General features: G+C 66.0%; 3 protein-coding genes across 4 annotated transcripts; all 3 read left to right on the top strand.

The window, feature by feature from the left end:
• The first annotated feature begins 1,620 nt into the window (after positions 1–1,620).
• Positions 1,621–11,661, top strand: EFNA3 (ephrin A3). Of its 2 annotated transcripts, XM_068168829.1 has the most exons (5): positions 1,621–1,788; positions 9,571–9,860; positions 10,457–10,522; positions 10,703–10,780; positions 10,912–11,661. In XM_068168829.1, exons 1-5 carry the CDS (start codon positions 1,679–1,681, stop codon positions 11,031–11,033), a joined length of 666 nt encoding a protein of 221 aa, XP_068024930.1. In that variant the 5' UTR covers positions 1,621–1,678; the 3' UTR covers positions 11,034–11,661. The 2 variants fall into 2 exon arrangements, with proteins under 2 accessions (XP_068024930.1, XP_068024931.1); XM_068168830.1 differs by lacking the exon at positions 10,703–10,780.
• A 4,645-nt stretch (positions 11,662–16,306) lies between these two features.
• On the top strand, positions 16,307–20,174 carry EFNA1 (ephrin A1). The gene is made up of 5 exons (XM_068168835.1): positions 16,307–16,455; positions 18,123–18,418; positions 18,525–18,590; positions 18,883–18,933; positions 19,129–20,174. Exons 1-5 carry the CDS (start codon positions 16,343–16,345, stop codon positions 19,242–19,244), a joined length of 642 nt encoding a protein of 213 aa, XP_068024936.1. The 5' UTR covers positions 16,307–16,342; the 3' UTR covers positions 19,245–20,174.
• Positions 20,175–21,077: 903 nt separating this feature from the next.
• SLC50A1 (solute carrier family 50 member 1) lies at positions 21,078–25,082 on the top strand. Its single transcript, XM_068168828.1, has 6 exons — positions 21,078–21,190; positions 21,918–21,995; positions 22,572–22,695; positions 22,790–22,951; positions 23,036–23,155; positions 24,572–25,082. The coding sequence occupies exons 1-6, from the start codon at positions 21,129–21,131 to the stop codon at positions 24,671–24,673; spliced, it is 648 nt and encodes a 215-aa protein (XP_068024929.1). The 5' UTR covers positions 21,078–21,128; the 3' UTR covers positions 24,674–25,082.
• The last annotated feature ends 2,687 nt before the right edge of the window (positions 25,083–27,769 follow it).

Below are 27,769 nucleotides of genomic sequence, written 5' to 3'. Positions count from 1 at the left end.
CCCCCCCCCCGTGCCTGCCTACCCCCCACCCCGGGCCAGCCAGAGCCCTTTTCCACGTGTTGTGTTTTCTCCACTTCACTTCTCTGGATGAATAATTAATTGAGGCTTTTTTTGGTCCTCCGGGCCCTTCCGCCAGCCCCCTCCCCCTTCCCGGCAGGGATCTGGTGAGGGCTTGGGCCCCCGGTGCTCCCAGTGTGGGTGGGGGCAGGGGGTGCTGGGGCACAGCCCTTCCGTGGGCATCGCTGACGTTCCACAGCGCTAAGAGGGACTTGGGGGGGGGGGCTCAGCACGAGCCTGGCCACCACCACCCTGCATGGGCTGGGGCAGCATCCACGAGTCCAAAGGGGCAATGGGGAGCCCGAAGAAGGGGCCCTGAAAGCAGAGCAGCTCCACACTTGCCAGCAGCTTCCCTGGCAGCAGCTTTGGGCAGCCAGAAAACCTTCCCGGCATTGGGCACTGGGCAGCAGATAGCCCAAGCCTTGGGGCTACACTGTGTCACCTGCCCAGGCCTGGGGACTGCTGTGGGGGACAGCAGGGCACCGGGGACGTGGCATTTGGCATCGCACCGACCCATCTTCTTGCACCACCTTCAGCACTCCACCGGGACGGGCAGCAGCCGGGGCCGGCTCGGGCGGCAGCCGGGGCCAGCTCCGCCAGCTCGGCCACGCTTTCCATGGCCTCCCACTGTCGTCTGCAAGCTCCTCGGGCTGCCACATCTCCGGGGTCATGTGCAAAGCCGGCGCTGCCAGAGCCCCTAGGGACTCGCCGGGTCGGTGCCCGAGGTGTGTGCATGTGCTCGGGCGCGCTCCCGCCTGGCAGCTCCATGCCTGGCGCTGCCATGAGCGTGCCCGTGTGTTGCACACGTGTGCCGGGGCAGGGATCACCTGGCACACGGGGAACGCTGGGCGGTGCCACATGGTAGTTGCTAAGGGATCTTGACGAGGATGGGTGGCTGGAGCTGGCACCTAAGCTCAATCCCTTCCCACATAGTTGGTGGGGACTGGCACCTGAGGAGCACCCACTACCCCCACAGCTACTGCCAGCTGCCTGGGTATCTGTGCCCCACAGACCCTTGAAATGAGGCAGGGAGCGAGGGAGCAGCCCCATGGGTGGGTGCTGAGCTACGTGCAGGCTCCTGGGGCAGAAGAGGGCAGGTGGTAGAGCCTGGAACTGTGTGGCCCTCCAGCACCCAGGCTGCCCTGGCACGGTGGCCTCCCTCCCAGCGGCTCCCACTGGTTCCTAGGGTGGCCAAACCCCACTGTGATTTGTCCTGGGGTCACAAGGACCCTCTGGGACCCTGAGCCCTCACTCACAGCTCGTCGAGCCCCAGCGGTCCCACGCACAGGGACCCCAATGTCAGTCGGACATGACCCTGGTGCCCCCACTCACTGGGGTCCCGGTGGTGCCCCGGTGACACCTGATCCTGGTGGGACCCGACCCCAGTGCCGTCGCCCTTGGGGACCCTCAAGCCCAAACCCGGCACGACCCCTGTCCGCGGTGCCGATGCCGGTGCCGGAGCAGGCGGGCCCGGGGCGGTGTCGGGAGTGCGCGCGGGGGCGCGGCAGCGGCGGCGGGCGCGCGCTGGGCGGAGCTGGGCGCCGGGGGCGCGGGGCGCGGGCGGCTCCGGGCTCGGTTCTCCATTCATCGGGATCGCGGCGGGCTCCGCGGCGGCGGCAGGATGGCTGCGCTCCTGCCCCTGCTCCCGCTGCTGCTGCTGCTGCCGGGCCGGGGACCGCCGGGGGTTCTGGGCAACCGCCACGCCGTGCATTGGAACAGCTCCAACCTGCAGTGAGTGCGGGGCCGCCGGTACCGGCACCGATACCGGCACCGGGAGGCGGGTGTGTGTGTGGCGGGGTTGATGTCCCCGGGACCGGGCGGGGGGAACCGCAGGAAAGGACGAGGCGGGGGCGCGCCGGGGATCGCGCTGAAGGATGCGCGCAGCGGCGGCGGGGGGGGGGCCGACACCGGGCCGGGGGCGCGCGCGCCGGGACTGCGGGACCCCCCGGTGCTGGTGTCCGCGAGGCGCCCCCGTGCGGGTGGGGCTGCCGGACCCCCCCGGTGTAGGTGCTGCTGCCCCCACCTCGCCCTGCCCGCGGAGTCGGAGCCGAGGGTGGGATTGGACCCGACCGGCGCAGGTACCCGGGGCTGCGCTGCCGGGCGGGGCGCGGGCACCGGCGGGGTCGGTGGAGCTGCGCTCGGCGGCTCCCGGTGCGGGCGCGGGTGGGTCGGGGGCACAGGGCACCAAGCCTCCTCTCTCCCTATCTGCGCTGACCCGCTCCGCGGTGGGCGTCGTGTGCCACGGGAAGGGCACGGCTGGTGTGCCACGGGAAGGGCACGGCTGGTGTCCCACCTCCTTCCCGAGGTACCGGCTAGGGCTGGTGGTCCCGCTGCGGTGACCCCGCCGCCAGACGCGCCCCCCGCCTGTCTGGGAGCGGGAGCGGCACCGGCGGCGCGGCGCGGGGGGGGGGGCCCGACGGGTGCCCGCCACCCCCCCGCCTCTCGGGCGGGCAGTGGTGCCAGCTCCGGAGCCGAAGCCGGGGACGGCGGGTCCGAGGGCTCCCGTGGGGGTTGTCGGGGCGAGGCGGAGGTTGCGAGTAGAGGTGTGGAAACTGCTGTCGCGCCCACGGCCACCGGGAGCTCGGGCGGTCGGTGGTCGTGATCCCCCGACACCTCCCTCATGTCTGTGCCGGGGGCTGCGGGCACCCGGACACCCGACGGAGGGCTGTCCGGTGGCGTGAGGGGCATGACACCCACACCTGGGGTTGGCACGGCTGCGCCAGAGGGCAGCGGGCACGGCACAGGTTTTGGGGTGACGAAGGGCACGGCTGGGCTCCCCCCCGAGGCTGCGAGTCCACGGCGGGTCCAGGGACCCCTCTGTGGGGCTCGGGGAGCTGTGCCTGCTGCAAGCGTCCAGCTCCTCTTTCGTCGCCGGGGCGAGCGCACAGGGGTGTGGCGAGGACGTGAGCCCAGCCGGAGCATCCCCTGCTACCCATCGGCGTGAGGGCTCCCCCGGGTTCCCCCCGCCCTGCACCCCTTTGCCGGGGAGCAGCGTCCCCAGCAGCCCCCCCCGCCGCCCCCTCCCCTCCCATTGGTTTTGTGTCGCCAGGCGGAAGCTTGGGCCCCATAAATCGTGCGTGTGTGCGACGTGCCGAGGCGCAGCACAATGGCGAGGCGCTTGGCTCACCCCGCTGTGCTTCGGCACCCCTCTGCACCCTCCTCCTCCAGCTGCACCCCCCTCTCACCTACCAGCCTCGCCCCCCTCGCTGTGACATTGCCAGGACCTCGAGGTGGGGAGAGGGGGGCAACTCCAGTGCCCCCCGCCCTCGCCCCGTCACAACCAAAGTGCCACCACCAGCAAGGGGCAACCTCTCCCTCACCGTATCACTCGCAACCGTGTACCACAGCCTGGCACTGCCTCCACACCCCATCCCCCCAGGGACTGGGTGGAGGGGGTGCCAGCCATGTGCCCACCGTGCCCAAGCCGGGGGGGGTGTCGCAGCCAGACGCCCGTGCCCGCTGCGCACGCGTCTCTGGCGCGGCTCCGAGCGTCCAGCTCAGGGCACGGGCGGCGCACGGTGGGGGCGGCTGCGGCAGAGACGTGTCCCAGGGACTCCCGGAGCTGATATTTATTGTTAGGCAGTGCGGCAGCTCGGCCGCAATTACAGCCGCGCGGCAAAGTGTCTGGATTAGATAAATTATGGGGGGAATTAGGGCTCCCTGGGCCGCAGCCTGCAAATCCCAGCAACCCCGCTGCAATCAGAGCAATAAACAAGCCCTGCACGGCCCCCCTGGGGCTCTCCGGGGAGGGGTGGGATGCTGGAGGGCTCAGCTGGGGGCTGCTCCTGGCGGAGCTGCGACAGGCACCCCCAGGCATGTATTGCGTCGCCCTGGGCACCCTGGCGAAGGAGGAGAGGGCGAGGGGCTGCCCTGCGGAGCCTAACCACAGCATCTAGGGTCTTGGTATTGCTTCGGGGAGCGTGAGCTGGTGGTGGCTCATCCCTCTTGGGCACATGGCAATGCTCCTCAAGTCGCCACGGTGGACGGCCGGTGGTGCTGGGGGCGGGGGGAGGGGGCAGGAGTGCCACGGAGTGAGCAGGGCACCCCTCCTGCAGCAGGTGGAAGGTGCTGATGGCAAAGCCCGGGGAGAAGCTTAGAGGTGGTGTCAGAGGCTCCGGGCAGCGGAGGTGCCTGCTCCTGCTCGGCCGGGTTGATCCGGCTGCGCTCCCTGCCTGTCCCATCAGCTCCACTGGTGGCAGCCGGCGAGCCCTGGGGGCACAGGACAATCCCCGGCTGGTCCTTTACCTCCACGCCCAAGTCCTGCCGGGAACAGGCTTGGTGGCACAGGATGAAGGTCGAGGGTTGCCACCTAGTGCTGGCATTCAGGAGGGGAGGATGCACCCCTGTGGGGCCCCACGGTTTGTGGCCAGGGGCTCCTACAGGTGTCCCCAGCTCGGGCCCCAGTGTGCCAATGCATGCAGGGTGCCATCTTCCCGCAGGGTGTTCTGGATGCCAAGGTAGAGGCAGCATTTTGTCCCCTAGCATCGGCCTGACATGGCTGATGCCACTCTTGCCCCTGGGAGCCCCCCAGAACAGGTTGGAGTGACACACAGAGGTCACACACTGCATGCCTGGCTCCAGTGTGGGGACTGGCAGTGCTGATGCCTGAGGCCTCGGGGTGCCCAGTGCTGCGGAGAGGGCAGAGCAGAGTGGCTGTGAGATGGGAGCACCTGAGAAGCTGGTGCCTGGCTGAGGCAGGCGTGTCAGAGCCCACCTGTGTACAAGGAGTGCCTAGCATGCCGTGAGGTCCCCCTCCAGCCGCCGGCACTGCCACCACGGTCGCCCTCTTCACGACAGCTTTTATCTGGCTGACTTTGTGTTCCAGGCAGCCAGAGCTGGAGCAGGCTCTCGAGAGCACTCCCCTCCTCTCCTGGGGGGAGCCTCTCACACGGGAAAGCAGCCACAGCTGTGCTCTGTGCCCGCCGGGGGGCGGGGGGGGGGCTGGGGGTGCCCAGGTTTCTGGGTCCTCTGTTGCTGCCAGACCCTGACACCGGGGCTGTGCCTGGCCAGATGCCTCCATCACATCTGGCACCTGCGAGGCTGGGGATGCCATCACCTGCGGCAGGAGGGATGCTCCCACCCCAGTGGGTCCCAGGGGCATTCAGCAGGAGGTGCTGCAGGGCAAGGGGCAGTTCCCTGCCCTTACCCGACCAGGGGCAGTTCCCTGCCCTGCCGGGTTGGGGAAGGTGGTGATTACATCTCTCAGCAGCTAATTACCCAGCCTCACTGTCTGCAGAGTTCTTAGGTGGGCTGAGGAGCTCTGCCCACCCACCCCTCCCACGGCTGTGCCCCCCAGATGGGTCCCTGTGGGGCACAGAGCCCTCAGTCACCCATGGGTGCTGGCTGCAGTGCTGGCGGGAGCTGCTGCCCTGGGGGCAGGGGGTGCCTTGCCCTGTGAGTCACCGCGCTGGGCGGCACCGAGCCCCGGCAGCGTGACCGGGGCCCACGAGGTTCCCGTGGGAGAAGGGGCCACGGCGTCGGGGTGCGGAAGTTGTCCCGGGGTGCAACAGGGCCGGGGCCACCCGCTCCTGCCCGGGCTGGTAATTGAGTCACTGGTTGCAGATTGATGGTTTAATTAAAACCCAATTAGAAACCTCATTGATCTTGTTAGCAAAGCGGGAAGGTCCGGGGCTTTAGCGGGATTAAAGGGATCGCCAGGCTGTCGATGGGGACGGGGGTGCAGGGCATCTCTTCTGGGGATCCCGGGGTGCTCGAGCGAGGCTGTGCCAACCACCTCGAGGCGGGTGCTGCCTCGTGGCACCACAGTGCCTTCTCCTGCCGCCGTGTCCCCAAGGAGCAGCCCCACGTCTCCCCAGGAGCTCTGGTGCACCAAGCGGGGAGGTGGCCCCCGGAGACACCGTGTGCCGGCGATGCCTTCTGTGCCCGCTCCTTGGGGGGGGGGGAGGGGGAGAGGGGAGTGCTGGGGTAGGAGGGAAGGGGGGGCCGTACTGTGCCACCCGTGTGCGTGGGCTGCGTCGCTGGCGCTGTCTGCCGAGCCAGCGCGCGTGTGCGAGGCCGTCTGGGTGCCGTGACTGTGCAGCGCTGCCTGCGTGGGGAGGGTTGGCACGGGGTAGGGGGCGGGGGGGGTGCCCAGGCTGAGCCACCAGTCTCCCCCAGCGGTGAGCGGTGGGTGCAGGCGGGCGCTTTGTCTGTCCCTCTGCCCGTCGGAGCTGACTGACCACGGCGATCCCTAACGCCTTCACCCCTCGTGGCACCCCACCCCCGTGGAAGGGGCCGAACAAATCGGTGGCACTTTTTTTGTTCCCTGGCTGATCGATGGCCCCGGATGTGCCGAAAGGGCGAAGCTGCCCGAGCCAAACAAAGGATCCGTCTGTGCTGGAGGGTGGTGTCCACCCTGGAAGCCGGTATTGGGGGGCACCATGCAATCAGCCGCACCGGGGGACCCCTTCTGATTGCTCCTGTCCTCACTGATGGCGCTGCCGACGTGGGATGCTGAGCTCCGCTCCAGCTATGCCACTCGTCAAGCCTTTACGTAGGGACAAGTCCCCGCAGCCCGGGGGTCTAGGCGGGGGTCTGGGCTGCTGCCGGGGCGTGCTGCAGTGCACCAGGCGCTCCCGAGCAGTGCCTGAGCGAGCGTGCGGCGTTCAGCCCAGATTTATCACAGCAGATGGGAGCAGAACAGCCGCCCAGCTCACCAGTGGCTGCGGCTTGCCAGGTAGTCGGGGTCCCGCCGGTGCAGGGACGGTGGGCACGGAGCCCAGCCTGTGCTTGGGACAGTTCTGCCAGGGGGACATCCATCTGCCCAGAGCCGACAGGCTGCTGGAAGGTACCACTGCTTTTCAAAGCCCTGCTCTAAAAATGCAGTCGTGCAGAAGTGATGCTGCCCGTTCTGCTCCTGCACTTAACCCTTCGGGCACTGCCGGAGCCTGCCGTGCCCCGCCGGCTGCACCGCGCCCGGAGGGCCTGGCCTGACCCATGTCACCTACCACTGAGGTTTTCTGACAGCTGTGGGAGCAGATAGGGACTGGGCAGCCCTTGCCCACTCTGGAATGTGTGTCAGTGACAAAAAGTGGTTGAGACCCTCACTCCGGGTGTCTGTTCCCATCCTCGCACCTGAAAAGGGGCCCGTGGGTCCCCTGGCTGGGGCTGGGGCTGGGGCTGGGGCTGAGGCTGGGCCGGGCACTCGGCTCTGCCTGGCCTGGGCACTCGGCTCTGCCTGGCCTGCACTGCCTGGTGGTGCCACAAACAGAGCCCAGGGCACTCCAGTGACAACATTAGGATTGCTGGGATTTGGGGACATGCAGCTGTGTGGGGTGCTGCTCTGCACCCATGGGACTGGCAGCCACGGTGCAGGAGCTGAGCGTGGCCAGGACACAGTAGTGTCATGGCTGAGGTTGCTACCAGAGGTCCCTGGATGTGCCCTGGGCCACGGTGGCACCACGGCTCTACCCACTCGGGGCTGTGCTCCAGCCCCGCCCACCAGTGGCACCGGTGAGGTTCGCTGCCATGGGGAGACCATCACAGTACCTGGGCTCCCCTGGTGCTGGTGTGCCCCAGCCCAAGGGGGACACCTTGGTGCCGTGTGGGGCAGAGGTCGTTAGTGAGGCTGTTTATCAGGAGCCACACTCCTTAATGAGCACCAGTACGGGGTCCCGAGGGGGTGTCTATGCCTCAGTGATAAGTACCACAGGGGCAAGTGGGGAGTTACAGCTCCCTGCCGCCTCAGCGCAGGGTTTCCCTTGGCATGGCAGGAGCCGCAGCCGGGTGTCACTCCCGCTGATGCAGAAACCCGGGGCCGATCCTGGGGAATGTGCTTCCCCCAGTCCCTCACTCCCCCTGGCACAGCCACAACCTGGCCATGGCAAGCACCAGCTGCCAGCACCCACCCTGCTTTGGGGCAGCTGGCTCGGGGCACGCTGGCGTCCCAGCCCTGCGTCCTGCACGGAGTTAATTGCAATTTTCTCCTCCGGGCCATTTCTTTAATAATAAGCTTTTTTTTCTCCCCCTTCTTCCAACCACATCAAAGGAGGAAGATGAAAGGTCCCGGCGCCCCGCGGAGCAAGGGTGGCTGCCTCAGCACCTTGCTGGTGGAGGGAGCTGCCCGGTGGCCAGCGGGCTCTGGGATGGGCCAGGGAATAGCGGCTGCGCATCAAGGGAGGTGCCATGTGGGGCTGTGCTCCCTGCCCCGCGGGTGACGACGTTTGCTGTAGGCCCTCCACAGCCCCCGCTGGCCACAGCGAGCCCGAGTGGAGAGGCAGCGCTGCTGGGGTCCCTCTTTCCCAGCAGACACTGGATGCCCCTTTGGGTCTCTCTCTTGGAGCTTAGCGTCTGGAATGATGTGTACCGGGGTACCACGGGCCCTGGCAGGGTGCCAGGGCTCCCCAAACAGCGCCAGGGGCGGTTGTGCGGGGTGGGGTGTCCGCACCCGCTGTCCTGCCCACTGCCTGCCCAGCCCTGCCAGGGAGACCCAGGGAGCCGACTCCACCGCGGGCAAGGCATCGGGGCAGGGCGGGTACGTCCAGAGTGCCGGGTCAGGGACTCCCGAGCCCAGATTTGCCTTGACAAGGTGGGGAGAAGGACCCCGAGCTGAAGCAGTCCACCTCGGGTGAGCCCAGGCAGGGTGCTGCGTCCACGTCCTGGGGGAGCCAGGTGAGGGACCCCCAACGCAGCGAGACTTGGCGGGGGGGTGGGGGCTTGCACACAGGAGCGAGGTCCGGTCAGGGTGGGCGCTGCCACGGTAGCTCGGTGCAAAGCCGGTGCTTGGCAGCGCTGGCTCGTAATTAATTGGCAGGAGCAGTGGGGTCAGCCCGGCAGTGAGGATTACCGCGGCCGGGATTTCCACCGGGCGCGGATTAGGAGCCGGCGGAGCCTCTCCTGAGTGGATCTGAGGGGATTGCTGCTCCTAATCAATGTAAATGAGGCTCCCCCAGGGCCAACCTTTACGGCATTAACGAACTAACGGGATTAGCCAGAGCTGGGTGAGAAATCCTTTCTCTGAGCGCTGACGCGTGGCAGGGCTGGGGCCACGGTGGGCAAACCGCGGTGGGTCGGCTCTAGGCTGCTGGAGCTGGGGAATGCTGGGGCCCCGTTTCCCTCCCTGCCACACTCAGGGGCTGCGGGACTCTGGTGCCCTTGGGCCTTGTGGCCAGGTTGCTCTGTCTGTCCCGCTGTGTCTGTCCCCTCCTCAAGGCTCTGACGGCAGGTTCCTGGCAGGACCCAGCAGTGTGGGTGTTGTGCACTCGGGCTCTCACAGGTGTCCCACCCGTGCTTGGTACCCACAGCATCTGTCCCCAGCAGCGCCCCTGCTGCCCCTGTGCCTGCCGAGATAGTGATGCTGCACTGCAGGCTGAGGTCGCACAGGGGTCCCAGTGTGTCGGGGGAGGGAGGGGGGTCCAGATAGAGGTTGAGCAGGGGGATACCTCCGGGGTCCTCTCTCCAGCCTCTGTCTCCCTTTTAAAGAGGGGAACGATGTTTGGGAAGGTGCAGAGTGTGTTCCTGACCCCTTGTGCCTGCTCCTCCCTGACCCTCTGTGCCTGCTCCCTTCCCTTGCAGCCTGCGTCGAGAGGGCTACACGGTGCAGGTGAACGTCAACGACTACCTGGACATCTACTGCCCGCACTACAACACCTCGGTGCCCGAGCACCGGCTGGAGCAGTACGTGCTCTACATGGTGAACGCGGAGGGATACCGGACCTGCAACACCAGCCAGGGCTTCAAGCGCTGGGAGTGCAACCGGCCCCACGCACCGCACAGCCCCATCAAGTTCTCGGAGAAGTTCCAGCGCTACAGCGCCTTCTCGCTGGGCTACGAGTTCCGCGCAGGGCAGGAGTACTACTACATCTGTACGTGGGGGCGCCGGGCCGGGCCCCCCCCAGAGCCTCCTGTCCCTGGATGGGTCCCCTGCATCCTGCCCCAGCTGGTTTCTCAATACCGCATCACCCGGCTGGGCCCCCTCTGCCCCTCAGGATCCCCCCACGTCAATCCCCCCCACCCTGGCTGCAGCCTCCCCCGGCAGTGGCCACCCTGATCTCAGGGATGGGGGAGGGGGGGGTTGTGAGGGGGGGTTGGGTCATGACAGAGGGGTGAGGTGAGGACACAGGGAAGGTCGGGGTGCAGGGGAGCAGGATGGGGATGTAGGTTGGGGTGCTGGCACAGGTGCAAAACTCAGGGTGCTGATGCAGAACTGGGGTCCTGGAAGGGTCCTGTTGGCCCAGGATGGGGGTGCAGGATTCTGATATAGGATTGGGGTGCTGGGGTGTGCTGATGCAGCACGGGGATGCAGGGTGCTGAAGCAGATGCATCTTTGGGGTGCAGGATAGGGGTTCTGCTGCTTCACCCCCAAGGCAGGGCCAGACCCCACGATGCCTAGACTCACTGATCCTCCAGGTGCCTGGGGCTGGGGTCACCCAAACGACCCCAGCCCACTCTTGCTTTACAGCCACCCCAACCCACAACCACCGCCGGGCCTGCCTGAAGATGAAGGTGTTCGTGTGCTGTGCCACCAGTAAGTACCCCTGTGCCCACCCCGGGGGCTGTGGGCAAGTGGGGGGCTGCGTGGCCTGCCAGTGGGTTCCCCATCCCTCCTGGGTCTCCCATCCCTCCTTTGGTGTGGGCTGTGGCACAAGGTGGCCCAGGAGTGGTGACCGACCCCCACACTCCCCCCCGTCCTCTCTCCCTCTTGCAGCGTCGCACTCTGGGGAGAAGCTGGCACCCACCCTGCCGCAGTTCACCCTGCGGCCAGAGGTGAAGATCGAGGACCTGGGTGAGTCAGGCAGAGACCCCAGCCCCGCAGCGCCGCGTCCCCCCTGCCACCTCCCACGGGGCAGCCCCAGCCACGGGGTAGGGGTCAGGGCTGCCTTAGCGCCACCCTCACCCTCTCGTTCTTCTCCACAGAAAACTTCAACCCGGAGATGCCCAAGCTGGAGAAGAGTATCAGTGGCACCAGCCCCAAGCGGGAACACTTGCCTCTGGCTGTGGCCGCCGCACTCTTCCTCATGACGCTGCTGGCCTCCTAGCTCCTGATGCTGGTGGGGGCCCGGCCAGCACGGTTCTGCCAAGCGGGGACCCCCTAACCTGCTGCCCCTCATGAGAGCCAGTGGGGAACCACCACGGGACCACCCGGCTCCTCTGCATCGCCACCCTCCCCCCTCGCCCGGAGAGCCTCCCCATGGGGCTGGGGGCCACGGCAGATGCCATTCTTGGCTGGGAGTCACCCCCCTGCCCTGCCAAGGGCTGCGTCCACGTCTGCCAGGATGCATCTTGGTGCTGCTGCGCGCACCGCACCTTCTGCCGACACCGTCCCGCACGGCACAGAGCCCTGCCCCTGGAGACCTTGCCCGCAGCTCAGGGCGGTCCTCCGTGGCTGGAAGGGGGCAGTGCCAGGCTGGGGAGCCCGGTGGCCGGGCAGCCTGTACATAACCTATATAGAGATCTATACATACTGTACAGAGAGCGACTAGAGATATATCTATACTGTACCATAGCAGCGGCGCCGGCCCCGGCCCCGCGCCGGCTTGTACATAGTCGAACGTGTTGGATTCTCCTCGTCTTCCGTGAAGACCTGACCTATGCAAACGCACAGACACTTTTTGGGGGCAAAAACAAAAAAAAAACAAAAAACCGAACAAAGGAAACAAAAACAAACGGGGGAAAAAAAAAATCTCAACCTTTTTTTCAAGTGCTTTGGCTGGTGATTTTCATATTCTGCTCTTAGTCTATTAAAAAAGAAAAAGTAATGAAATAAAAGGATTTAAAACAAAGAAAGAAAGGTAGAAACAAAAAAAGAAACCCAAACAACAAAAAGGATCCCCGGGTCAGAGCGGGGAGAGGTGAGGTGGTCCCAGCCGGCCGGCGGGCAGCCCTGCCCCCTCACCGTGGGCTCCAGCCCGGGTAAGGGATCAGGGGAGGGCGGCGAGCAGCGGGTGCTGACCTTCCCTGTGCCACCCTCCTCGTCAGCCCCAAGGCACTGCAGCTCCAAGCCACAGCTTCGGCACCTCCGGCGACGAGGGCGCTCCAGGGGGTTGCGGGGTGCTTCCCCCGCCTGCCACCGGTTCTGCACCACCCCCACCTTCCCCCCCGTCGTCGACACCCAGGGCGCTGGCACGGAGGGACACGGTGCTGCCCGCAGGAGGACATACAGACAGCAGGCAGTACCCGCAGGTAAGGGAGGTGTGGAGCCACGGGCAGGGCCCTCGGTGTGTGCCCACAGGGAGCGCTGGGGGACGGTGGCTAGGGGCAGCCCCGGGAGGAGCAGGCACAAAAGGAACTCTTCTGGCCGCCCCTGCCTGCTGCAGGGGGCGAGTGGCAGTGAGATGGCACCCAGTGTGCCTAGGAGCCCCGTGGGAATCCCCACAGCAGCCCCCCCCGGTATGTCTGGCTCTGCTGGGCATGCCAGCTCTTGCTGGCGTCGGGGGGATTTGGCACACGCCTGTCTGCTCGGCGGCTCTGGGGAGATGCCTTCAGCTCCCCCCGAGTGCCTCCGGTGAGGCAAGGGGGTACATGAGGAGAGGGCTGTGCCCAGGGATCTCCTGAGCATGGGGGTCACATCTAAGGGGGGTGTCACTAGAGCCGTGAGATGTGGAGCACCTCTAGCCCCCCGCAGTCCCGGGGGATGAAGGGATCAGCCATGCGGGTCCTGTCCCTGGCACCCCAGGGTGTTGGGGGGCTCCACTGTCCCCAGGGAGGGGGCCAACCGATCTCCCCACAAGGCAGGGAGGGTCCGGGGGTGGGGGCTGCAGCTCCTCTCCCAGTGGGGACTGATGTGTCACGGACACGGCCTCTTGCTGAGGGGTCCCCACAGGCATTGTGGTGGTGCTGCCGCTCTTCCCCCACCCCAGCGAGCGCTGCTGGGCGGTGGCTCCGCGTCCCGCCGGCCCGGGCTTGTCCGGGTGCGGGAAGAGCCGGCGAACCCGTCAGACGGGTCCTTCGAGCACTCCTGCCTTGCCCTGGGCTCCCCACGTCCCCCCGCCCCGTGCTCCTGCAGGCCGTGCCCGCTGTGGGGCCGGGGATTCTGCCCTGGACCCCCTTCCCGAGGGGAACTCCGGGTGCCTCCAGCACCTGGTGGCTGGCTGGGCATGGTGTGCCCGGGGACTCTGCCCTGGACCCCCCTCCCGAGAGGTACTCGGGGTGCCACCAGCACCCGGTGGGTGGCTGGGCATGGCGTGCCCAGGAACTCTGCCCTGGACCCCCTTCCCGAGGGGAACTCGGGGTGCCCCCAGCAGCTGGTGGCTGGCTGGGCATGGCGTGGCCAGGCACTGACTGGGGCAGCATTGGCCAGCACTGCCCAGGGCTGTGTGCCCACCCTGGACGCTGGCTGCGGGGGTCAGCCACAGCCCCTGCGCCTATGCAGGGCCACACTGGTGGCAGACAGCAGAGTGGGCTGGGGAGCCTGGGGCAGCCCTGCTGTCTGCTGTGTTGTGGCAGGGAGCAGGGGACTGAGCTGGCCACCTTGGCACAGTGTGGCACAGCAAGCTCTGCTTGCAAAATCCCTCCTGCTGCTTGCCTTGACCTTGGCACCGCTCCCTGGCATGTGTGGCAGTGCTGCCAGCTCGGTGGGGACTGGCTGCCCAGCCCTGCTCCACTCCATGCCCTCGGGCAAGTTCCAGTGTGGCATGCTGGGGGCATCCTGGACCAGCCAGGAGACTCCTGGGGTGCTGGGACAGGGGATCCACAAGCCCAGCTGCCCCAAGGCAGAGGGGTGCCCTCCCTGAGACTCCAGTACCGGGGGTCGAGTGCCCCCCAGGTGCTGGGGAGCTTCTACAACCATGGCAGGCAGCCTAGCTCTGGGCACAGGGTGTGTGGCCGGACTGGCCATGTGGCACAAGGCTTTGCATCACCCCATGGCAGCATCTGTCCTCCCAGGCAGGGCTGGGTGCATCTCATTCTCCGGCCACACGCGTGGCGTGGGCAGCTGGCCTTGGGGATGTGGCTCTGCCCCTTCCACGCACAGCCTGGCATCCAGCCGTGCCTACCTGCCGGGCTGCACGCAGCCTGCCCAGCACGTCACCCTGGCCTTCGCTCCTGGCCGTGGACTGGACTGCTCCTCTTCCTCCCCCAGCCTTACTCCGGTGACGTCAGCCCGGGCAGGGGCTGGGGCGCACCTGGGTGTCCCAAGCCGAGAAAACCATAAAGGGTTTGTCACGAGCTCCGTGGCCTCTGGCCGGCCCCACCTGCCCCGTGCCACTCCGCTGCCAGTGTTTATGGCGCGAAATGGCTTCACCTTTGTCCTGCAAAGCTGCAGTTGGCGCAGCAGCAGCCCTGCCTGCGCGGGCGCTGACCCACAGTCACCCACATGTGCCAGGAGGCACGGCCTTGACCACGCACACACGTGTGCGCCACTGCTGGCACACCAACCCACGCCCCCCTGCTGCTGTTTTGGGTGCTGCCCACCCTGCCAGGCACCCCGCTTCCTGCCATGGCTCTTCCCCACCATCAAGCCCCAGGTGAACCATCAGGGAAGGCAGTGGGGTACCCTTCAGCGCCAGCTTAGCCCTCCAGCTGTCCCCAGCAGGGGGCTTGTCCTTCCTCCCCCGGTCCAGTCATCGGTGTTGGCACTGCCGTTTTGCGTGGGCCAGGCAGGGCAGTGACATTGGGACCTGGCCAGGTCCCCACGGCCTCACTTCCAGCCCTGTCTCCGTGCGCTGGTGGCCCTGCTCCAAGGCTGGGGATCACAGTACAGGGGAAAACAAGGGAGTCCCTCAGGCCACGGGGCCAAGTACCACATGCCAGTCCCGGTGTGGTTGTTCACCCAGGGCTTGCACCAGCCCTACAAGGGGGAACAGCTTGGACTTTCCAGGTGCTGCACAGCCCCCACATGGCTGCTCCCTGCCTCGGTTTCCCCAGCACCTGACACAGGCACGGCCTGGCCCAGCCACGGTGGGGCCAGCGTCAGGCGGACACCAGGACCCTGGGGAGGGAAACGGCTGCAGCGCTGACCAGCTCCCACCGCTGCCTGTCTGCACATGCCAAGCTCTGGCTCTCTGATCCCAGCGACCTGCGGCCCCTACGGCACCCAGGGGTGTTTCCAGGAGGTGCTCCCCGGTACAAGCCACGGCAGCGCCGACTTCCCGGGAGCAGGAGGCCTCGCACAGCTATTATGGCGCAGGAGATGATGTCAGGCCTGGCGCAGACGGGGAGGGGGAGAAAAAAGCGAGCAGGTCCCCCTCCCGTGGGGAGCCGAGGCTGGGGGGCGAGGCTGGGATATCAGGGGATGCGGGTGGGATGTGGGGCGCCCAGCCCCACAGCCTTAGCCCCGTGGGAAGCCCTCAGCCGTCAGAGCCGCCAGAAGCCAACTCTCTGGTTACAAGCCGCGGTGCCGGGCGCCTGCCCGAGCCCCCCTCCAGCGTGCCAGGGGAGCGCTCCTCGCACGGCTGCAGCGGCGGGCATGCAACATTACCCACAATCAATGGATCATTATGTAATAAACAAGAGGAAAGTTGTTTTGCAAATGCGGCTGAGTTATCACTTCACAACACGGGCGCGGGCAGGAGCCAGCATCCCTCTGCCGGCTTTAACAAGGATGGATCGGCGCTGGGGGCAGATGGGGAGCAGATAGCCAGCTCCACGCTCCCCAGCCAGGCAGCCGGCAACGCGCCCGCCGTGCCCGCAGCCCCTCCCCCCCTCGCCGTGCTGGGGGCGTTGGGGGGAGAGGGAGGGCACGGAAGGGGCAATATCACAGAGCAAAGCAACCAGAGAGCAGGGTGGAGGATGTGTGTGTGGGGGGCCAAGCCCTGGCAGAGCACAGGCAGCTGTTAAGGGGGGATGTGGGGGTGGGTGTTGCCCCCCAGCACTTCTCAGCCCTCAGCACTTTCTGGGCAGCCGCTGCAGCTTCCCAGCTTCATTTTCCTAGGGAGTCTGGGTGGCTCCCAGCGCTTCAGGTAAAGGGGTTCCCATGGCGAGGGCTGGGAGGGCGACAGGCCTGCAGCATCCCCCCTTAGCTGGACCACATCGCCGGCCCTTGAGCCCCGGCAAGGAGGAGGCGGTCGCGGTTCGGCCCCTTCGCTTCGAGCCCCTAGGGCTTGCACCACCTCCCGCGGGGGACTCCCCCCTGCCACGCAGGACCCCGGGAGGCAATGCCAGCGGGCAGGACCTTCCACCCCCCCAAGCCAGGTTCGGCATCTCGCCCCCCCCGGAGCCTTTGCCGATGAGTCCGAGCCCTTGCCCGGTACCGGCCGCGCGTGAGACCACCCCCAACCTGCGCCGCCGGTGTTGTTGTTGTGTCTCGGCCCCGGTGCGCGGGGCGGGGCGCGAGGCCGGGCGGGGCGGCGGCGGTGGCGGGGCCGTACTTAAGGCAGGGGCCGGGCGCGGGGCTGGCCCGGTGGAGCGGATGGAGCGGCCGTGGGTGCCCCTCGCCCTACTGGGGCTGGGGCTTGGTCTGTGCTGGGCGGCGGTGCCCCAGCCTGGACACCACCTCGTCTACTGGAACAGCTCCAACCCCCGGTGAGTGCAGCCAACCCCCCCCCCCCGCCCTGCCCCCCAGCACCGGGACCTGGCGGCCCCGAGGGCGCCGACGGCGCAGCTCCCCCCAGCCGGGGCCGGGCGCTCCCCGGCGGCCTTTGTCCAGGGCGTGCGGCGGGGACGGAGCTCCATGGGACTGGGGAGGGGAGATGTGGAGCCCGGGGAGGGCCGGTTGGAGCTCGGGGAGGGGGGAGTCGCGTTCGGTGAGAGGGGGGCGAGCCCTGTGGCGGGGTCGGGGGGGGTGACGGTGCTGCGGTTTCCACGGCGGCGGGTCGGTGCTGAGCCCGGCGGGGCGGTCCCGGGGCGCAGCCGCGGAGCGGCGCGGCCGATCCAGGTGTAGACAAGGGTTGGGAGGGGGGAGAACCGGGGGGAGCCTTTCCGTTCCCAGGGCCAAGCGGGAACGGGGCCTCTTCCTTCCCCGCGGGAGTGGCGCGGCGCCAGCCCCGGCGCCGGGGCACAGGGAAACTGTTGACAAACACGGGTCTGGCCCCAGCCCCTGCCGCTCGGGCAGGATGTGCGGGGGGGGACGGACTGATCGGGACCTGCGCCCCCCAACACACACCCCTCCCCCCCCAGGCATGGGCTGATGTTGTGGGGCTGACTCTCATTCGACCCTCAGGCTGTAGGGGTCGCTCCCAGGCCGTGATCCCTGATTGTAGGGCTGCCCCTCAAATCACTAGAGCCCCCCTAGATGGTGGGATTGCTCCCCCTTGGCTTTAGGGGGCTCCCCCTAGGCACCAGCCTCCCCTAGGGGTGTCCCTGCCACCAGCTATGACTCCTGAACAGTAGGGCTGCATCCTCACCTGACTGCAGGCTGTGACCCCTGGGCTTTAGGGTCCCCCTTGCCCTCAGCTGTGCCCCATAAACTAAAGAGGTTGTGTCCCCCTGCCGTGGCATGACCCCCAGGCTGTAGAGCTGCTCCCATGCCCAGGTCCCACCCCCCAAGGCTGGGTTATTAGCCATGTTCCCTGGACTGCAGAGGTGTCCCCTCTCTGGGTGGTCTTTCCCAGCTGTAAGGCTCCCCCCACCCAGGCACACCCCCTCCCCAGCACACGCTGTGGGGCTCTGTGTCCTGCCCCATGCCCCAGGGTCTGCAGGGTCTTGGCAGTGAGGGCTGGCACCCTGCCTCACCAAGGTCACTGCAGCCAGTGTAGTGAGGGCACCCCAGAGAGGCCTCTGCCTGGCTGCCAGTCCAGTCCCCCCTACCCCCCGGGTGAGGTGTGGGGAGCAGCAGGGCTGGAGCCAGGCTGGCTGCCCCACGGGCGGGAGCTGCCCCACAGGCTGGCGCTGCCGACGCCTCCTGGCTTGGGGAGTGCTGGGCCGGGCAGGGTGAGCGTCCCAGTGGGTCCCCTCCCTGCTCCCTGGCTGCTGGGGCTGTGGGGCAGCGCTGGGAATGGAGGCTGCTCTGTGTGTGTGTGTGTGATGGGGTTGGTCCAGGGTGGGCTTTTCCTCCCAGTGCCAGCCTGGGCACTGTGGGCACTCTGCAGAGGGAGGGGTGGGCATCTCAGGCTCTGGGGAGCTGCTGTGGGCAGGAGGCTGCTTTGTCAATCAGGGGAGAGAGGAGATCTGGGGGAGCAGGGGAAAGGCCTCCCCCTCCCCCCCATACCTCTCCCTGCTGGAGCCGACCCCTTGCCTCCCCCCTGCCCCAGGCTGCAGTGGAGTGACTACACCGTGGTGGTTCGCATCAACGAGTACCTGGACATCATCTGCCCGCACTACGAGGAGGGGAGCCTGGACCCCCGGCTCATGGAGCGCTACACCCTCTACCTGGTGGAGCTGGAGGAGTACCAGGCCTGCAAGCCGCGCTCCAAGGACCAGATCCGCTGGGAGTGCAACAAGCCCAGCGCCCTGCACGGCCCCGAGAAGTTCTCGGAGAAGTTCCAGCGCTTCACCCCCTTCACCCTGGGCAAGGAGTTCGAGGAGGGGCGCAGCTACTACTACATCTGTGAGTGCCTGAGGGGGTGGGGGGGGTGGGAGGTGGGTGGTGTCTGCCCTGGGTCTGGGCTCCCTGCTGGGCTTCTCTGCCTCTGACCCCTCGTTGTCCCTTTCAGCCAAGCCCATTCACCACCACGGGGAAGCGTGCCTGAAGCTGAAGGTGACAGTGGCTGGCAAAGGCAGTAAGTATTGCCTGGGCACCCCCACACCCACCCCCTCCACGCCACCCATGTCCTCCTCCCCACCTCCTTTTGGCTCCCAGTGTCGGTGCCCAGCTCGGCCTTTCCTGAGCTGAGTCATGGTCAGGCCGTGGCCCCCTGCCAGCCCCGGGGTGTGGGCACATGCGGCTTGGCTGGGAAGGTGCTGGCTGCTGGGGGTGTGGGGGGCACGGGGAGGTGACCCCTGGTGTGAGACCTGGCTGGGGGGGTTTGGGGATCTGCCTTCCACCAGCCTGACCCTGCATTTCCTTTGCAGCTCAGGCACCCCCTGTCCCTGCCTCTACCCAGAAGGGGAAGATCCAGGCAGGTAGGTTGGTGGCTGTGGGTGGATGGGGTCTTGGGTGGCCATTGGGGGCTGGCAGGAGGGCTGGGGCTGAGCCCACCTGTTCTCCCAGGGGAGTGGGGCTAGCTGCAGCCCCCCTGCGTGGGGCAGTATGCTGCTGGCTCTTGGGGCACAGCACCTCCCCTCAGGACCACTCAGAGTTCCTCTCTCTCCCCACAGATGATGCAGCTGCACACGTGCTGAGGAGCGTGGGGCAGAACTCGGCGATGCGAGGCAGCAGCCCCTTCACCTTCATCAGCCTCCTCCTGCCCCTCCTGGTGCCACAGGGGCTGTGAGCTGCCCCACTGTGCCCAGATGGACCAAGGCTGCAGCCGCTGGGGATGGTCAGGACCTCCGCGGTCCTCAGGCATGCCACAGGCTGACCTGGCCTGCACACATCTGGGCAAGGAAAGGATTTGTCAGTATTAGAGGGCCAGAGGGTCCAAAGCTGAGCTGAGCAGCCCAGAGCCCTTGGGCCTCCCCAGCTGCCCTTGCAGGCAGGATGGTGTCGGGAGCCAGAGGCTGAGCGCGAGCCCAGGACTGGAAGGGGCTGCGTGTACCCTGGACTGGAGGGGGGCAGGGGGCTGGCACCCCTGCCCCAGGAGCTGAGCTTGCCCACGGTTGGCCCTTGGGTCTTTCCCCACTGGGGGCTCAGACTGATGTGTCCTGCAGGTAGGGACACGGTGCTGGCCCTTGAGGCAGCACCCTGGGGGCTGTGTGTGGTCCCTTGGTGTGAACCAGAGCATGGATGTGCTGGAGATGCCTGGCAGCTGTGCAGTGTGGGGCTGTAGGAAACAATCCCCCTCCCCACTTTGCTGTGCCCCTTCCCCAACCTGCATCCCACCTCACCTTGCGGGGGGGGGCAGTGAGAACTGCCCTTAAGCCTGGACTTTTTGCCCCCCCCCTCTTCCCCCACACCTCTGCTGGGTGCCAGAGGGGCAAACCCCTCCCCCACCCCCAGCAGTGCCCACCCCCCCGCGGGCGCTTTGCCTCCCCCCCCCCCGTTTGTACAGCTTTCTAACACGGAGTTTTTTTATACCTTTGTCTTGAATAAATAACCAAGGCCATGCTGAGCACCTGGGCTCGGGGGGAGGGGAGGGGGTGAGAGAGAAGGGGCCGGGGGGTCCTCCCCCCGCCCCCATACCTTGGGGGCTAGGCTCACCTGGCCTTGGGAGCAGGAATGGTCGGTGCAGGAATGGCCCATGCGGGGCATTTGTGCTGGTTAATTAATTAATTGGCTGGTGTTTGCTCAGGGCTTTGAAGTGGAAAAGTGCCACAGCAGGGCTGGCTGCTATCAGTTGTTTTTATCTGGTGACACAAAGCCCTCCCAGGGACTTGAGGGGGGGGCTGGAGGTGGGGTTTCCCCCCTTTCTTCGAGCACTGGGATCAGCTTCCAAGCCCGGGGCAGCGACTGTCCCGATGGTGCCAGCAGTGAGGAGGGGGTTGGAGGTGCCGCTGCAGCCCCCGGGGCTGGGCTGGGCGCTCAGCATGGCTGGATGCCCGGCGGGGTCCTTGCTCCCTGGGCAGCGGGAATCTCGGGGGTATGAGAAGGAGGAGTGTTGGGATCAGAGGGAGGGGGCTGTGTGAGCTGCCGGGGGTGGGAGGGACCTGGGGGGATTGGGATCGCAGGAATGTGTGACCCCAGGCAGATGGGAGCTGGGGGGTGGGGAGGCGCCGAGGATGCGGAATCCTGGGGAGGTGAACGCTCAGGGAACGGCGATCCCAGGGCCCTGGGGCGAGGTTGGGGGCGTCACTGGGGCTTGATCATCCTAGGGACATGGGGGTCACAGAGACGGGAGGCTCCTGGACGTGGGGGGCCACAGGGATGGAGGACCGAAGGGGGACAGGGTCCTGGAGCCCTGGGCCCCCTGCACTGGGGGCTGGGCTGCGCTGCTGGGCATGGGGTCGTCATTCCCTTACCCTCCCCCCCAGTTGTGGGGTGCCCCTCATGGGTCCGCCCCGTGCCCAGGTGTCGGGGCTGCCTGGCTCGGGGCTGCCTGGCTCGGGGCTGCCTGGCTCGGCGCCGGGGCGCTCCCCTCCGCAGGCTGCCTGCTCGGTGTCCGCCCTCCCCCTCCCCCCGCTCCGCGCCCGATGTCGCGGCCGGTCCCTCCCCGGTAGTGCGTCCCGCCCCGCCCGCCGCGGGCAGCTCCCGCCCCTGGTGCCCGGTGCCACGGCCCGGCATGGCCCCGCTGCTCGCCGCCGCCTGCCTGGCCTTCACCCTCGCCATGTTCGGGACCGGCCTGTGAGCGGCACCGGTGGCGCGGGGCGGGGATGCAGCGGGGCCGGTGCAATGCGGACCTTAACGGGAGGCGGGGGGAGGGGCAGGGGGGAGGGCCCTGGGGCAGCCGAGGGGGTGCAATGGAGGGCACGGGGAGGGCAGCGGGGATGCAAGGGGGAGGAATGGGGGGACACTGGGGCAGCCCAGGGGGTGCAGTGGGAGCAGGGGGAGGGCACTGGGGCAGCCCAGGGGGTGCAGTGAGAGCATGAGGAGGGCACTGGGGTAGCCCAGGGGGTGCAGTGAGAGCACGAGGAGGGCACTGGGGCAGCCCAGGGGGTGCAGTGGGGGGGCACAGGGAGGGCCATGGGGCAGCTCAGGGGCTGCAATAGGGGCAGGGAGAGAGAGTTGGAAGGCTTTGGGGGTGCAGTGAGGAGGCCATTGAGGCAGCTCAGGGGGTGCAGTGACATCCACTGGGGGCACTGGGCCCAGTTCAGGGGGTGCAATGGGAGGGGAACTGAGGGGCAGCAGGCACTGGGGTTTGGTGGGGCTGGGGCTGGCAGGGTGGCAAAGGACAGCAGGGAATAGGGGATTGGGAGGGGGACTTGGGTTGCAAATGCAGTGGTGCGTGTTTTGAGGGGTGCCTGCTGGCTGCAAGGACTGCAGCCCTCCCTGCTTCCCCCCAGCACTGCACCCCCTGACACCCCCCTGTGGTACCTGGCACCCAGGAGGCTGCTGCCTTCCCTCTCCCCAGGTCTGACATGCGCCAGATGTTGGCAACCAAGAGTGTGGAGAACATCCAGTTCCTGCCCTTCCTCACCACTGATGTCAAGTACCGTGGGGTCGGCCCCTGAGGCGGGGAGGGGGGAGGGGTCACATCCAGTTCAGCAGGGGGCTGGTTCTCAGCACAAGGACATGGACCTGCTGGAGAAGGGCCAGAGGAGGCTACAGGGATGATGAGAGGGCTGGAAGCCCTCTGCTGTGAGGTCAGGTGAGCCTGGAGAAGGCTCCAGAAGAGACCTTCTGGGTGGTGTTTGAGTACTTAAGAGACGGTGAAAAAAAGCTGGGGAGAGGCTTTTCAGCAGGGCCTCTTGTGGCAGGACAAAGGGCGGTGGCTGAAATGACAAGAGGGAGGGTCAGGCCTGGAGAGAAGGAGAGGGTGGTGAGACCCTGGCCCGGGCTGCCCAGAGAGGAGGGAGATGTTCCATCCCTGGAACCAGTCCAGGTCAGGTGGCTCAGGGCTCTGAGCAACCTGCTGCAGCTGCAGCTGTCTGTGCTGGCTGCAAGGAAGGGTTGCAGTAGATGACCTTTAAAGGTCCCTTCCCACCCAAACCATTCTGCAGTTCGATGGGGGAGGGCAGAAGCCCCCAGCCTGCAGCACTGAGCATCTGTGCTGTTTGCCCTGCAGCAACCTGAGCTGGTTGGGCTACGGCTGCCTGAAGCAGGACTGGACACTGATCATCGTCAACACCCTCGGGGCAGCGCTGCAGACCCTCTACATCCTGGCATACCTCTACTACAGCCCTGCCAAGGTGGGGGTCTGGCCTGCCTGGGTCAGTGCTGGAGGGGGTGTGGGAGAGGCCCTCACCCTGACTGACCTCCTCCTCCTCCTCCCCTCTGCCCCAGCTCCCTGTGCTGCTTCGGAGCCTGCTGCTGCTGGCCGTGCTGGCCGCTGGCTATGGCTACTTCACTCTCCTGGTTGCCGACCCACGGACACGCCTGGCCCGCCTGGGGCTCTTCTGCAGCGCCTTCACCATCAGCATGTACCTCTCCCCGCTGGCTGACCTGGTGTGTGGGGCTCTGGGGAGGGGGGGCTGTGGTGCTGCTGGGTTTGCCCAACCCAAGGACCGGCCCTGATACATCCTTCTGCAGGCCAAGATCGTCCAGAGCAGGTCGACGCGCTGCTTGTCCTTCCCCCTGACCGTCACCACCTTCCTGGCCTCCACCAGCTGGACGCTCTACGGCCTGCAGCTCCACGACCCCTACATCACGGTGGGTTGGGGGTTGGTGGGTGGCTGAGGGATGCTCCCCTGTTCCTTGTGGTCCCATTCGGTGCCAGCCAGTCCCAGTTCCATGCCAGCCAGTTCCAGTCCCATCCCATCCCCTTCCATTCCATCCCATCCTATCCAGTCCCATTTGGTGCCAACCAGTCCCATTTCATCCAGTCCCTCTCTGTGCCACCCAGTCCCATTTTGTCCCAGCCAGTCCCAGTTCCATTCCATCCCTTTCAATTCCATTCCATCTTATCCAGCCACCTTTGGTGCCACCCAGTCTCCTTTGGTGCCAGCTAGTTGCATTTCATCCTGTCCAGTCCCTCTCTGTGCCACCCAGTCCCATTTCATCCCAGCCAGTCCCATCCCATCCCCTTCCAGCCCATCCCATCCTATCCAGTCTCATTTGGTGCCAACCAGTCCCATTTCATCCAGTCCCTCTCTGTGCCACCCAGTCCCATTTCATCCCAGCCAATCCCATCCCATCCCATCCCCTTCCATTCCATCCCATCCCCTCCAGTCCCATTTGTTGCCAACCAGTCCCATTTCATCCAGTCCCTCTCTGTGCCACCCAGTCCCATTTCATCCCAGCCAATCCCATCCCATCCCCTTCCATCCCATCCCATCCAATCCCATTTTGTCCCAGCCAGTCCCAATTCCATTCCATCCCCTTCCCTTCCATCCTATGCAGTCCCATTGGGTGCCACCCAGTCCCTTTTGGTGCCAGCTAGTTGCATTTCATCCTATCCAATCCCTCTCTGTGCCACCCAATCCCATTTCATCCCACCCAGTCCCATCCCATCCCCTTCCAGCCCGTCCCATTTCGTCCCAGCCAGTCCCAATTCCATTCCATCCTCTTCCATTCCATCCTATGCAGTCCCATTTGGTGCCAGCTAGTCACATTTCATCCTATCCCATCCCTCTCTGTCCCTCCCAGTCCCAATCCCATCCCAGCCAGTCCCAATCCCATCCCAGCCAGTCCCATCCCATCCCAGCCAGTCCCATCCCATCCCAGCCAGTCCCAATCCCATCCCAGCCAGTCCCAATCCCATCCCAGCCAGTCCCAATCCCATCCTGCCCAGTCCCCATCCCATCCTGCCCAGTCCCCATCCCATCCCAGCCCGCCCTCCCCCCGGTCCCGTGGCCGCGGCGCGGTGCTCGGCGGCGCGGTGCTCGGCGGCGCGGTTGGCGCCGGGCCGGGCGCGCTCTGGCTCCGTGCGTGTCGCACAGCCCAGCCTGTGCCTGGCCTCAGCGAGATGAGTATTGATTTTAATTAATTAGATGGTAGAAGGCCAATAAATCTCCCCCAGCAACGCAGGAGCGGCGGGGGAGGGGAGCTGCGAGCTGGGCAGATCCTCTCCTGCCTTCCCCAGCCCTCCCCCCCCTCCCCTGCCAGCTGTGCCACCTCCTCCCCCAGATCCCCAACGTGCCCGGCATCCTCACCAGCGTCGTGCGGTTCTGGCTCTTCTGGCGGTACCCTCCCGGCCAGGAGAAGCCCTACAGGCCCCTGCATGCCTGAGGGGGTCCTGCTGGCCCCCACCCCCACAGGAGGAGCCCACCCATGCTCACGGACCAATGAAGGATTCCCCCAACCCCAGCAGGGACTGGCACCAGTTGCTGAGCCCCAAGCTGCCGCTGTGATGCTGCTGTGCCAAGGGCTGCCAGCTCCAGGGCCTGAGGAGGGCACTTCATGGTTTGCCCTCAGTGGTAGCTCTCCAGCCTTTGGTCTTTCAGCGAGGGTTGGGTTGGTCTCAGCAATGCCTTTGAGGTGCCAGGAGCCCTTCCTGGGCACCCTTGCCTGTCCCTGGGGACCCTGTGCAGTCTTCCATGCTTACAGCTCTGCCCTAGCGCAGGGCTGGGGCTGCTGGGCAGCTCTGCCTCTCTTTTGTACCACTTCAAGTGCCTTTGAATAAATCAGAGCCTTCCCAGCACCTGCTCCTTGTTCCCCTCCCTCCTCACTGCTGGCTGTGGGCTGGGGACAGCTCTTGTCCCCACAGCCACTTTGACCCCAGGAGTCCCCTGGGGCTCCTGAAAAATCCCTCCTTCAGCAGCCCTCATTCTCCAGAAGTGAGGAAGCATCAGACCCAGGAAGGGAGTGGGCACAGGGCTGGAGCACTGCTTGGGGAGGCTGTTGTGACACCCCCCCCCCCCAGCTCTGAGTAGCAGTCTGGGGACAGTGTGGAGACAGACTGAGAGTTGGGGTTGTGCAGTCTGGAGAGGAGAAGGCTCCAAGGAGACCTTCTTGTGGCCTTCCAGCATCTGAAGTGGGCTACAGGAAAGCTGGGGAGGGACTTTTTAGGGTGTCAGGGAGTTATAGGGCTGGGGAGAATGGAGCAAAGCTAGAAGTGGGGAGATTCAGACTGGATGTTAGGAAGAAGTTGTTCCCCATGAGGGTGGTGAGAGCCTGGCACAGGTTGCACAGGGAGGTGGTGGAAGCCTCATGCCTGGAGGTGTTTGCAGCCAGGCTGGATGTAGCTGTGAGCAACCTGCTGTGGTGTGAGGTGTCCCTGGCCATGGCAGGGGGCTGGAACAGGCTGAGCCTTGAGGTCCCTTCCAGCCCTGACAATTCTATGATCCTCTGACAAGAGTCACAGAGGGGAAAGACAAAGCTGCTCTGCAGCTTAGACACAGGGCTGGCTACGGCCACCAGGCTGGCAAGCTGCTAATCAGTGCAAACCCTCCCTGAGCCCACACCATCGAGCGGCCCCTTGGCATCCACCCAACCCTGATTAACAAATTAACCATGATCTGGAATTAAGTTATCAGGCAAGAGCATCAGCAGAGGGACAGGAATGTGTTTGGGTGACCAAATTGCACAAGAGCCACCACAGAGCCTTGTAGGAGACTCCCCACACCCCCACGGGTGAGGGGCCTGATCCCCACAGCTCCCCTTGGTCAGCCTGGGCAGGTCCTGCAGCCTGATCCCCACAGCTCCCCTTGGTCAGCCTGGGCAGGTCCTGCAGCCTGATCCCCACAGCTCCCCTTGGTCAGCCTGGGCAGGTCCTGCAGCCTGATCCCCACAGCTCCTCTTGGTCAGCCTGGGCAGGTCCTGCAGCCTGATCCCCACAGCTCCTCTTGGTCAGCCTGGGCAGGTCCTGCAGCCTGATCCCCACAGCTCCCCTTGGTCAGCCTGGGCAGGGCCTGCAGCCTGATCCCCACAGCTCCTCTTGGTCAGCCTGGGCAGGTCCTGCAGCCTGATCCCCACAGCTCCTCTTGGTCAGCCTGGGCAGGTCCTGCAGCCTGATCCCCACAGCTCCTCTTGGTCAGCCTGGGCAGGTCCTGCAGCCTGATCCCCACAGCTCCTCTTGGTCAGCCTGGGCAGGTCCTGCAGCCTGATCCCCACAGCTCCCCTTGGTCAGCCTGGGCAGGTCCTGCAGCCTGATCCCCACAGCTCCTCTTGGTCAGCCTGGGCAGGTCCTGCAGCCTGATCCCCACAGCTCCCCTTGGTCAGCCTGGGCAGGTCCTGCAGCCTGATCCCCACAGCTCCTCTTGGTCAGCCTGGGCAGGGCCTGCAGCCTGGCTGACGCAAGCCGGATTAAGGAAGCAGCGAGGAGGACCTTGGCAGAGGCTGAGCTCAGGCTCAGACATTCACTTACACCTCGCAGCCTGGCCTGGGAAAAATCAATAGAGAGGAGAGAGGCAGCAGAGGGCCATGGGGCGGCTGCAGGGAGGCCGAGCTCCGGCTGCGGTGCCCCAGCTGGGGCTGCTGCTGGGCTTGCCTGGCATGCCCCAGCTTGCCACTGCGGCTTGCAGAGCTGCAGCTCCCCTCGCCCGCTGCAGGTGCTTGTGCCCCAGGGCCTCACCCCAGCTCCCTGCTCACTCCCCCCACAGAATCAAGCAGGGTGGAAGAGACCTCTGAGCTCATCAAGTCCAACTGATCACCCAACCCTAACCAATCAATCAGACCACGGCACTGAGTGCCTCATCCAGGCTTTGCTTAAACCCCCCCAGGGATGTTGACCCCACCACCTCCCTGGGCAGCCCATCCCGATGCCAATCTCTCTCTCTGGGAAGAACTTCTTCCTAAGATCAAGCTTAAACTTCCCCCTGCACAGCTTGAGACTGTTCCCCCTGTTGCTGGTTGCTTGGGAGAAGAGACCAACCCCCTCCTGGCCACGACCTCCCTTCAGGGAGTTGTAAACAGCAATAAGGACTCCCCTGAGCCTCCTCTTCTCCAGGCTAAACACCCCCAGCTCCCTCAGCCTCCCCTCACAGACCCCTCCCCAGCCTCGTTGCCCTTCTCTGGACACATTCCAACATCTTTCTTGACCGGACACAGTACTCAAGGTGTGGCCTAAGCAGTGCTGAGCTCAGGGGCAGAATGACTTCGCTGGTCCACAGCAGCCCCCAGCAGCAAGCAGGCTGCAGCTCCCAGCCTGGGTGAAGGTGCTTGAACATGTCCAGAGAAGGGCAACAAAGCTGGGGAGGGGTCCAGAGCATAAGGCTGGGGAGGGGTCCAGAGCATAAGCCCCATGAGGAGAGGCTGAGGGAGCTGAGGTTGTTTACCCTGGAGAGGAGGCTCAGGGGAGACCTTCTTGCTCTCTACAACTCCCTGAAGGGAGGTTGTGGCCAGGTGGGGGTTGGTCTCTTCTCCCAGGCAACCAGCGACAGAACA

Source organism: Melanerpes formicivorus, unplaced genomic scaffold, assembly GCF_026170545.1.
Source record: "Melanerpes formicivorus ecotype bairdi unplaced genomic scaffold, bMelFor1.0.p_v2 SCAF_158, whole genome shotgun sequence".
NCBI lineage: Eukaryota > Metazoa > Chordata > Aves > Piciformes > Picidae > Melanerpes > Melanerpes formicivorus.
The sequence above is the reverse complement of the archived record's forward strand: the minus strand, read 5'-3'. Positions and strand labels throughout refer to the sequence as shown.

What these genes read in the sequence shown, in the direction of transcription:
- EFNA3 (XM_068168829.1), top strand. Translation starts at nt 1,679, where the DNA reads ATGGCTGCGCTCCTGCCCCTGCTCCCGCTGCTGCTGCTGCTGCCGGGC. An exon ending in TGGAACAGCTCCAACCTGCA is followed by an intron (nt 1,789 to 9,570) that starts GTGAGTGCGGGG and finishes CTTCCCTTGCAG; the next exon opens with CCTGCGTCGAGAGGGCTACA. An exon ending in GGTGAAGATCGAGGACCTGG is followed by an intron (nt 10,781 to 10,911) that starts GTGAGTCAGGCA and finishes TCTTCTCCACAG; the next exon opens with AAAACTTCAACCCGGAGATG.
- SLC50A1 (XM_068168828.1), top strand. Translation starts at nt 21,129, where the DNA reads ATGGCCCCGCTGCTCGCCGCCGCCTGCCTGGCCTTCACCCTCGCCATG. An exon ending in TTCCTCACCACTGATGTCAA is followed by an intron (nt 21,996 to 22,571) that starts GTACCGTGGGGT and finishes TTTGCCCTGCAG; the next exon opens with CAACCTGAGCTGGTTGGGCT. An exon ending in TCTCCCCGCTGGCTGACCTG is followed by an intron (nt 22,952 to 23,035) that starts GTGTGTGGGGCT and finishes ATCCTTCTGCAG; the next exon opens with GCCAAGATCGTCCAGAGCAG.
- EFNA1 (XM_068168835.1), top strand. Translation starts at nt 16,343, where the DNA reads ATGGAGCGGCCGTGGGTGCCCCTCGCCCTACTGGGGCTGGGGCTTGGT. An exon ending in TGGAACAGCTCCAACCCCCG is followed by an intron (nt 16,456 to 18,122) that starts GTGAGTGCAGCC and finishes CCCCTGCCCCAG; the next exon opens with GCTGCAGTGGAGTGACTACA. An exon ending in GAAGGGGAAGATCCAGGCAG is followed by an intron (nt 18,934 to 19,128) that starts GTAGGTTGGTGG and finishes CTCTCCCCACAG; the next exon opens with ATGATGCAGCTGCACACGTG.